The 11,195-nt window shown below is 33.8% G+C and overlaps 1 protein-coding gene across 1 annotated transcript in view; it reads right to left on the reverse strand.

Moving 5' to 3' along the window:
- The window catches only part of TBC1D32 (TBC1 domain family member 32), a 71,022-nt gene extending 61,099 nt beyond the window's left edge, over positions 1-9,923 (reverse strand). Inside the window, exons 1-10 of the mRNA XM_062488766.1 lie at positions 9,769-9,923; positions 6,285-6,446; positions 4,946-5,123; positions 4,221-4,292; positions 2,935-3,060; positions 1,999-2,077; positions 1,743-1,843; positions 1,584-1,645; positions 951-1,095; positions 213-272 (exon numbers count right to left, since the gene is read on the reverse strand). Of these exons, the coding sequence (XP_062344750.1) occupies positions 213-272; positions 951-1,095; positions 1,584-1,645; positions 1,743-1,843; positions 1,999-2,077; positions 2,935-3,060; positions 4,221-4,292; positions 4,946-5,123; positions 6,285-6,446; positions 9,769-9,923 (1,140 nt within the window). The remainder of the gene's footprint in view (positions 1-212; positions 273-950; positions 1,096-1,583; positions 1,646-1,742; positions 1,844-1,998; positions 2,078-2,934; positions 3,061-4,220; positions 4,293-4,945; positions 5,124-6,284; positions 6,447-9,768) is intronic.
- Between the last annotated feature and the right edge of the window lie 1,272 nt (positions 9,924-11,195).

The following is an 11,195-nucleotide window of genomic DNA, read 5'->3' on the forward strand; positions in this document are numbered from 1 at the left end:
AATATGGCCTTGAACACTTCCAGGGAAGGGGCATCCACAAGTTCTCTGGGCAATCTTTTCCAATGTCTCACCACCCTCACAGAAAAAGAATTTCCTCATAATATCTGATCTAAATCTACCCTCTTTCAGTTTCAAGCAATTACCCTGTGTTTTATCCATAAATTTTATTTACAGACTATTATTGAATAAAGTATATTAATAGAAGTACTTACCAAGGATTTGTATTTCCTTTCCAGAAGCCTAAATACCACTCTTCTGCTGTAATATGCATGCTTGATTGACAAAGAAGATGTAATGTCAACTGCAAAGAAGTGTCTGTTTTTTAACTAAAAAGTAGAAATTATCTCTAATTCTGTTCTAGTAGGGATCCCATATACAGTACATATTCAATGTATTGAACTCCAGCTTGAGTAAGCCAGTATTACACTCAACTGAGACTTCTGTTTGCAGTACATTTATGACAAAAAAAACACCTACATCACTAGAAAAGAGTGTGGTAGAACATGTAGTTAAAACAGAAAACCAATGAAATGCTAAACTCCACATTTTGAAATTGCCAAGTAAATCCAAAATTGTAAGTTTATATATGGTAGGCTGGAAAAAGCTCTGATGTCCACTGAAGTTAGCAAACTGTGGGTAGCCTGTAATACAGAATTGTTTTTTCATGCTCATCATTTCTTTCAAAGAAATACTTGCATCTTTTGAGGGCTGTCAGTCAATTCTACCAAAGGGAGTGAAGACACAAAGCACAGAAAACAAGTAACTGAACAGAGACTGAGGTGGAGAGTATTGAAAAGCAGTGGACATAAAAGTCTAAAAAACACCCTGCACTTCCTTAATCTAGGTTGCTACAGGACACAACAGGTCCATGATGTCAGAACTGTAACTTTTCAAAGTTAATGCCTGACATGAAAAAGTTATTTGTGTTGGGTTGAGGGTTATTTGCTTACCGTCCACTTCTTAAACCACACTGCTTTGATATCTAGCAGAGCCAAGAAGTGCATTGGACTCAAGAAATCTGGAGAGGCAGGATGATTAGGCTTGTGTTTTAATGACAAAAGTGACAAGGTACTCTCCACTACTTCTTCCATGTACCTTATGACACAAATGGGAAAAAATGGATAGAAAACCAAAAAAAAAAAATCACTGAAGTCCTTCCACCAGTAATACTCAAGAACAAACGTCTCAAAAAACCCTCAGATAGATCATTAGTACCAACAGCATTTTCTTTAACTTGATCTTGTATGGGCAGTAATTCTTTGTAATACCACAAATAAAACTAATATGCCTCAATATTCTCCTAAGTTACTACACATTTTAAGTGCTGAATGTTAGACTTACCATGCTTGCATCCAAATTATTTTTTGTTCAAAAGTACTTAGAACACTCCAAATGCAGCTTAATATGATTACTCCTCTGCAACTTCCCCATTTTTCTTTTCCTGCCCTCTACTTTTATTTCCCCTGCTGTCACTGACTAGCCACTGTGCATCCTATAGTCAAGCCTTTGCTAAAATTACATGCTTCTTATTTTATGTAACAATTAAATTAAAAAACAGTTACAGGGTTTTGAAGGTGACATACTTTTCTGGATGTCGAATCCAGGAAGATGGTGCTTCCTTTTGGTACTCATTTAAAAGACGAATCTGAAAACATAATTAATAAAATTAAAATTAAAACTAAAAATAATTAGTGAACCATGTTCCAGTACTGATAGAAAGGGTACAAAAGGGTAATTTATACCTTTTTAAGTAAACGATTTACATCTGAGTTAGATACATCCAGACCAGCTGAGATATGAAGAGAATATTCTCCAGAAAGAAAGTACAACTCCAAGTGTCTTGCTAAAAAAATAAAAGAGAAACCAACAACAAAAAAACACTTCACCTTCATGACAACCGTGAAAAAACAGACTGTCTTATACAGTCTTCATTAAAAAAATTAACTTTTCCAAAAGTGCATGACCCATGAAGTCTGAAATGTAATTAAATGCACATACCTAAACTTGTATAGACTTCTTTTGTCATATTAAATGGAGAAGAAGAAAAGGTTTTTGCATAGAACCTAAGAATTTTCTCCTAAGGATGAAAAAAGCAAGCAGTGTATTAGCCATTTACTGTGTTTGATAATTCCAAGATAACCAGTATACCATTATTCTTAGTATTACATATTACTGATCTGAACATCTGTGAAGATGTTATATTCTTTACAAAAATATAGTTTATGACAACAGAAATCTCCAGTTCAAAGGAAATTTTATTCAAATACTCGAACTAAAGAACCAATTGAAAGCCTCACTGAGTTACAAAGCAGACCAAGGAACATTACTTCTCAATTAATAATCAGTGACTTGTAATTATCACTGTTTTAAAAGAAATTTCTCAGGAGAAAGAGAAATATATGATAACAGCAGGGGCATCTTCCCTATTTATTTGGTAATCACTTTAAAACCTGAAGAAGCAAAGAAGTTTAATTGACATAATAAATAATCAAAAAGCCATTTAAGCAGCTGTCATTTCTTTTCCTCATCACTGCCTGTGAAATATTACTATGTATCATTTTCTCATCAACATGCAGCATAAACCTGACTTGAGCAGGAAATATTAACATGACCTATTTTACAGAGCAGTTTTGTCCACTTTTTTATGTGTGTTTTTGCTAAAAGAAATTCAAATGTCTTCACCGCCATTAAAAGAAATGCAAATTAGTACTTTGGTATCAGTCTAAAAATCCTTTTGAAAGCCTGTTGCAGTCCTTAAAACAAAAATTTACTGGAATCCTCTATTTGTTACTTCAAAAAATAAGTTTATGTGAGTCACACACTAATAATGAAATGTCATGAACCCTTATAATATGTATGTAACTTCTTACACCTCTTTGGTGGCCCTTTCTTTGGGTACAAATCTGGTAATTCCATACAAAAACATTCCCTTACACTGAATGCTGTATCAGGATCTGCCAGAGAGATGGTCAGATGCTTACGCAAACCTGGCCAACTGTCAGAGCTCAGGATATCAGAGGCAGGGGCCAAGCACAGCGTCTGCAAAGCTTCTTGGCGAACCTGGAGCAGTCAAAAAGATAAACACCAAAAAAATTCATTCACAGCAACCTCCAAAATATGCAATTAACAAGTCAGAGGCAGGAAGGGTGGACAGGAAGGAACAGAACCTGGCTGCAGAACAGATAAGGAATAACAAATACTTATTTTCTGCTATATTTTTTATGGCTATTTAGACAAAACACTACATCACACTGGGGAAAATGCATTCATTCGAAGAAGCAATAAAACCATTTTAAATGGGTTTTCAATACTGGATGCAAGGTTTATGTTCTACTCTCTGCCTGTAATCAAATATTTTGCTATTGGGGAATATAGCTCTCTAAAGCTCTCAGCTAGGAGAAGCAGACACAGTTATTAGATATTATGTTATTCTGCTGAATTTTCATCTGCATTCAAAATAGTTTCAAGTAACTTCTTTCTTTCAATTCATAGAGAACTGTTATCTCTAGCAATTTATTCCACCTTACTGAAAGAAACTGTAGGACATTTTAATAACATTTAGTAGCATCAGACTTTTTACCTGGTTTTCTAATAAAACTCCATCACAATGTTTTTACCACCTCCTGCCTACCATGCCTTTTTCAACTGCCAGAAAAGCCAAAACAAGTGTTATTGAGACAGCACATTCAAACTGGTATTTCTCCAAAATTCAAAAATACCAACAGCTGGTGTTGATTGTTGGTTAGAGAGACAAATTAGTACTGCCACTGACACAACAGCAAACCTAACTTGGATTTCCATTTTCCATTTGGCAGCAGGTTGTTGGCAAATCAGCAGGCATCTCTCTCTTCTGACAGGGGTAACTCAAAGGGCAACACAGAAGTTATCAAGAAGGGCAAGGGACATGTATACAGAACAAATAACGTTCGGTAACTTTATTTATCATGGAACAACTTTTTTATAAACTAAAAATGCCAATCTATAGCACATAGATCCCCCCAAAAAATTAAATAGTTGCTGCAACAATAGTATTTGAACCAGATGGTTACAATGAAACACTGCACTGCAGAGTAGTTTCTGCACTGAAGGTAAGAGAGATAAACCAACAAATTAAAGTTTCCACTTAGGTACATAGGAACTCTTATGTACATACAGGCTGCTCTCCAATATGTCATAAGCATTCATTTGTATTAACATTTCATTTCTGCTTTTAAACTTACTTCCTTGGGCTGACTAGGGTCAAGCCTTTCTGCAAGCAGCTGCAATTGTTCTTGGCTCATGAATGCATAACTCTGTAATACACATTATAAAATGATCATCAGTATATTTTATTAAACTGAACACCTGAAGATTAAAGTCATCAGTCTTTCTGATACCTAATTTACTTTTAATAATTAATAATAATAGGACTTCAACATCTACACTAATTTTACTGTAAAGGCAATATTCCAAGTGTTTTCTGCTGTTTACCCAAAGTTAAACTTAAGATAATGAAATCACTATATCACATGTATCACACATATAAATCACATATTTTGTTTGCTTTACTTTAAAGTTTCCTATATCTTAAAAAAATCCCTTATAATAATTTATTCAGCAAGAAATGTAGCATAGTACAGTGGTCTGGAAATTAATTGCACATTATTTGGCTTCTAAACTAAAATCACAAAAGTTAGATTATGTAATGATTTTAGCTTTCTTCACCATACTTGGATAGGTACTTTGAAGCATATGGGCATCATACTGATCTCATCTAGCATATGATGACTAATTTAGCTAGTATAAGCTTAGAACTTAAAACTGAAAGAAAAGCAAATAATTTGGGTTTAAGAAATAACAAAGACGGGAAAAATTAATCTTTCTCTAGGGCAACTCCACTGACAGAAATTCAACAATTTTGCAGTATCATGATTATTTCATAACATAGAGAGAAAACCCATTGTACTTGGTTGAAGGAGGAGTCACTGTCAGAACAGTTGTCTGTGTAATAGCCACTCTGAAGCTCTTTCTTTGCTTTACTAGCCAGCTCCTTATCGTGCATGCGATCTTCTTCAAACTTGTTAATCAAAGATTCTACCACAACCATCATGACATTCTTCAAGGCATTCATCATTTCTCTGTATCTTCAAAGTAAAGAGGATTTTAATATATAAGAACACAAAAATCAAAATGTGAAAACAAAAGAAAAGAAAAAGAAATTGCTACATCATGAATAACTGAATACGACAAAATGCAAATTGGAATTGAACTCATTGAATTTACAATACCAACTGCAAATCCAAACTGAGCAAGGAAACATGTATGTACCTTACATGATTCAGTTAATGATATTTTAAAACTACAATAAAACTGCTTTTTTTCCATTCCAGAACCATTCAAAGAAATGCCACTATCATAATTCTATTTTGGGATGTTCTGAAGAAAGAACAAGATAAGTCCACCAAAATGGAGGATCTGCCCCTGAGAAAACAGGCCAGTTCTCATCCTTGTTACTGTTTGTTTCTTGCAGTTCAACATCCAATTTTTCTTTTGCTATTAACTTTGAGCAGAATCAGTAGAAGTGAACACATTATCCTAATTCAAGATCTTGAGATCAGGTCATGCACACAAAATAATTTTCTTTCAGCAAAACCAGGGTTTTATCTTATTTCCATAAATCAAAAAATAATATCCACAGGGAAGCAGTTAAAAATAAAAAATGTTTCAGAAAAGCATCCTATTGTAAAAAGTTGATATTTTATTTCAATTTTTTTTTTACTTTAATGCTACAATTTTTTTTTACAGTCATCAAAGATACAAATTATCTTGTTGTGCCTTAATACCCTCCTACAAGCCAAATTAAAAATATAAGATACATAGTTAGTTCATTGGAGTTTCTTCTACTAATATTAATAAGCACAAAACCCTAAGGTCCTGATCCTTGAAACAAAATTATACAAACAGCATAATCTGAAAAATGGTCATCCTAACATCTATTTTCCTATTTTCTTATTTTGCAACGCATATAAATGACCACTGAAGCTAAAATCCTAAATATCTCAAAAAATTCACGTATTTGCTACCTATTATGCAAATATTCTCAAACTTAATTCTAGGGTGACAGAAAGCATGACAAAATGCAATGCAGGGTGGCAATATATGAATTTCTTAGCACTGACTTTGGTTACAGGTTCAGAATTGCTATTGGTTCACATCTTATTTTTTTTCAGAACACATTATGGAAAAGTGAAAGCAAGACTAAGACAAAGAAGAAATAGAGATGTGAATTACAGGTATAAACTCACTCTTTTGATTCACGGGCCTTCTTAGTAAGATGTTGGACAAGTGTGTCATAGCCAGATATTTCACCCTGATTTTGAGCAGAGGTACATTTTTCTGCTTCTTCTTCAATCACAGGTCCCACAGTATTTTTTATGTATTGTCTAAGGTATTTCACAAACTCATAGCTGCAAGAAATATGCAAAGTTAAAATGTAATTTCTCCTTGAATTCACCATGAAACATTTTCAACATTATATCAACAATCACTATCTTCTCTCCCAGCAGATCTGTTACCCTGAGATAAGAGTTTATAACCTGCATAGAAATAAACTTCAGGAGTGTAAAATAACACATTAAAGTTTGATTTTCTTCAATATGGTCATTATTAGCATATTGTAGGAAGAAACAACACCAAACAGAAAAAATAAAACCAATAGTTAGTTTACACCAAATAGCACAATTCACTTTGTGTTTCTTCCAAAAGTAAAAATTCACTCAGAGAAAAGGTTAAGGTTTTGTAGACAAAGAGTATCAAGAAATTTCAAAATCCAAAATAAACATTCTTTATAGTACTCTGAATATGTCTTAGAGCATAAATTAATACTGTCTTAGAGTATAAACTGTCTGGTAATACTACTTATACATTATGCCTACCTAAAATTAGAAGATACACAAAAGACACAATTTATAAATTAGAATACATGAGAACACCTATTGCCTATGAAATTCTAAGTGTCATGACAATACATAGATCTCAGTCAAACTGAAAAAACAGCTGTCTGTGATTACACAAACATACCAAATTCAAGGATTGACCACTTTGCAGTCTTATGATCATATACCCACAGAAACTTGCTAAAAGAATAGAATAATCAGAGGGAGATCTCAAACTAAAGACTCTCCCGGGGTCCTCCAACTTTATATTAGCTATAGAAATTGCTAAAGAGTACAGCTCAGAATAAATCAACTTTTCTTTTTGGCTAGCTTTGTGATTTGTATAAGGGGCAAGGCAAACAGAAACACACAAAAAAGTAATGACATAGTAACAATAGATGCATAATTTTATTTTCCTTGTATCAAAAGTAGATGTGCAACTACTTCGTGTTAACTTAGATAAAAAACCCCAAAAAACAAACAACAAAGCACATAAAATTATATCATGATAGATACTTCCTCACTGGATTGCCTACCTCAGGTTCTATCACATGGGTCAATATCTTTCTTTTCCCCTCCCTTTCCATTCTTGTTCTCATTGAAAGTAACAGAAATACATCTCAAGAAAGATGCAAACCACATTTACTTCTGTTTTCATTTGTGAAATTGCACACAACTCTCCACTGCATGAAAGCTTTCATGAAACTGTCGCCCCTTTGTTTTATAAGGGAAACACTTCAGGGTATGTTTTTGCAGTGACTCCTTCACTCTGAAATATACAGTAACCACATCACTATTCACACCTCTACTTTTATGTCTGAGGTCCTAGTCTTCATCTTCTGCATTATTCTTCCACCTTAGACATGTTTTGTTACAATTATGTGTTTCAGCAATGACAGTACTACTTCCTCACAAGCAGAAACAATTCAGACTGATCTGCTAGGATTTACAAAGGAATCACACATGGGGTGGGGTTAAAAATACCTCTAATGTAACAGAAAAAATTCTACTTATATAATTTAAAATACTGATGTCTGCCACTGCAGAGAAGTTTTGTACTTGATTCAATTTTCCTTTTTATTAGCCTTCTAAGGATCCTGTATTTCTGTCTTTTCTACATCAAAGTGTGAACAAAGGGTAAAGTAAAGCCTCAAAATCTAGTAGAAATACTGAGTCAAAATAAGCATGAGGCAGAAAGAGTACTGCTCAAAATGCTGAGCTGAAGTACAGCACTGGACAGTCCAAAAGCACACGGTACCAATAACAGAGCTTGCAATGGGGATGGATAGGTTAAGGAGAAGCTTTCTTAATGACCTCACTTACAAATGACCATATGATCTCTTTGACTTTCCATGAAAACCAGTCTGCACTGCCATGGGTCACAAACAAGACAAGAATACCTGAAGAAATACTGCAGCACCAGACAGCAATCCTCATGTTCTGAATTTAAAGATAATTTGATTTTCCATTAAATTTGAACTAAAACTGTTCTCATGAAAATAAAGTATCCTTAGGAACACCAATTTTTCTCTACAAGAATGAGTAATGGATGTCAAGCTTTCACTGCTGTAAAAAGAAAAGCTATATAGGCATTGCTTCAACCACTTACAGATTTACTCCCTCCACCCTTGGTATTCCATTAGGTTCTCAGAAAAAAAATGGCATAAATAATTTCAGGGTTTTTTTTTTTGTTTGAGCTTTATTGTATATATCTTCTCTAAATATTTATTTTCCTTTCAAAATTATGTGTCTTTCAACTTTGACAAGTTTACAAACAAATTCTTTTACTCTCATGCTTGTCACCCTGCAACCTACCACTAAAAATTCACAAGAGGACAAGCAACAGCATAACCCAATATAATCTGCAACAAAAACTAAAACTGAGCTAAAATACCTGTTAAACAATCTTCAGAACACATGCAAGCATCAAGATTTTAAAATTACAGTGAAATTTTAGATAAACACTAGTTCTATTTCACTTATTTACTTTTACCTAACCCTACCACTGACAAAGGAATGGCAATACCTAGGTAAATTTAAGAGAATGTAACTAGTGCCACTCCTGAAAAAACTGATTGAGAATCAGCTTTCTCAGAAGAAGTGAGGTCACAGAGCTCTGTTCCTTATTAAAATGTCTTCACGTCATTTCAGCCTGATATTCTCTTGGCTTGTCATAAAATGTGTACTAAAAATCTCCCATGTAGTAAAAAAATAATCAAGTTATAACATCATGGAAAGGAAAGAGGAGCGTGGGATATGGAAATCTAGTATGAGAAGTCACACTCAAATCTGATTTAACAAAAGTGTGATGGGGATACATTTCTCTTTTACTTAAAACAAATGGAAAGAATGATTGGAATAGACAGATAAGATAGACATGTTCAGTAATATAGGCCAGAGAGAACAACCAAAAATGGAAGCTAAACGGCCCTCTGAAAAAGTACTGTATTCTGAAAAACAAGACAATGTTGTCTAGCAGGTGTCAAATATATTCAGAGTCTTCAGTGACTGCTTTTTCTATCTCCTTTTCACATGTGCATTTAGTACATTATGTGTGCACATGCATCACATCACATAAATTCCTTTCTCATAAGCAGCTCATGAATTACTACTACAGTAAAAATATATTACCAAGGGCGGATCAGAAAAAAAGCAAACCTAGAAAATGGCAACATTAATTCTATTATTTAAATTAGCATAATCTGAGAGTTGTTTAGTGACAGGAATATCTATATATGTATAAATAAACACACATTTATAAAGCAATATAAAGTGTAGACATTTCTCAGCAATAGTACAGTTTAACATATACCAATTTCTTCAAAAGGCTAAAAACAGCAAAAAATATTTGTACTTGTGAAAATTCTCATCTGTTTCCTCCAAATGCAAGAGAATTTCTTCTGCACATTCTACTGATGGGGCTCCGGTGATTTTTTCCTTCACACTCTGCAGCAACTGTCTAAGCATAGACTGCAACAGAGCTTCATCTTCACTTGTAAAATGAGACATCTGTAGAAAACAAATAGAAGAATGAGAAACTGTCATAGTTTTGTTTTTCCTCAAGATGCTAAGAAAAGCATAAATACCTTAAATTGCCACTTTTTTACTGTTATCAACAGGATTTTCTATCAAAAGATACAATCACAGACAGGAAATATTTGATAGAGCTTATCTTCAGACAAACTGAAAACAGAAAAAATCAAATCAGGTTCACTAAAACTAAAAAAATATGGTAGCATAATATTCTTAAAGGAGGTATTACATTAAGAAAAGCCTGAACAATCCTATTTGTACTTGCCAATCACAGAAGTACAGGACCACACAATAACCTAAAAAAAAAAGGGAGGGAAAGTTTTACAGATGTAATGACTGCATCATAAGAAAACTTTATAGTCTCTCATCTGCTTCTCATCCATTATTACTACTCAGTTCTGCCTTTGGAATCCCTCTAGTCAGAGCTGTAGCTGTTCCCATGACTGAAACTGCTGTCAGCTTTTGCAAGGGCCATGGAATTATCAGAATAGTTTAATTGCCCTGCACTAATCAACAGCAGTGACCTGACAGAGTGCTGTCAAATTAAACAGAAATTATTGGGAAAAGCTGGGAGAAGAAGCAATGACAAACTGGAAACATCTGTCATGTCCAGAAGACAGATGTCAGCTAAACTTTTAAGAGCTAAAATAAAATAAAATAAATTTAAAAAAAATACACAAGCTCATTTCTTAGTTTGATTAACCAATGGCTTAAAAATCTTTATATGCCATGGAATACTTTCAAACCTCAGTGGCAGTTTTCGCTTACATATTTCTAGCCTATTTAAGGAAAAATTATTTAGAGTTGTTTGACTTTTTTGAATTAAAAATTAAAGACTCTCTAAGCACCTGTGCATAAGCAATACACACACACTTGGAAGAGACAATATAGTAAATTACTGTCCAAGTATCAAACAGTATCAATCAGGAAAGGGGGGGAGAAAAAAAAAAGCACCATATTGCACCAGCTGGAAGAGTTCACTTTTATGAAAAGTAACAATTCATCAAGGTAGCACTTTTCTGTGGTAAGTTGCACAGTTGCTGAACATTTTATTTTGATCTATCATTATTCAATATTAGCTCAGTCATCTAACCAGAAATTTCATTAAACTAAACTCAGAGCAAGCAAACAAAACATCCCAAATCCCTTGCAATAATCTTAACTCGCTGATTTGCAGCCCTCTTTTTCTTACAGACTCTCAAGATACTTAATCAAAGTCAATGCACTTTTAGGTCTATACAAACATCA

Source organism: Cinclus cinclus, chromosome 3 (genome assembly GCF_963662255.1).
Source record: "Cinclus cinclus chromosome 3, bCinCin1.1, whole genome shotgun sequence".
Classification (NCBI taxonomy): Eukaryota; Metazoa; Chordata; class Aves; order Passeriformes; family Cinclidae; genus Cinclus; species Cinclus cinclus.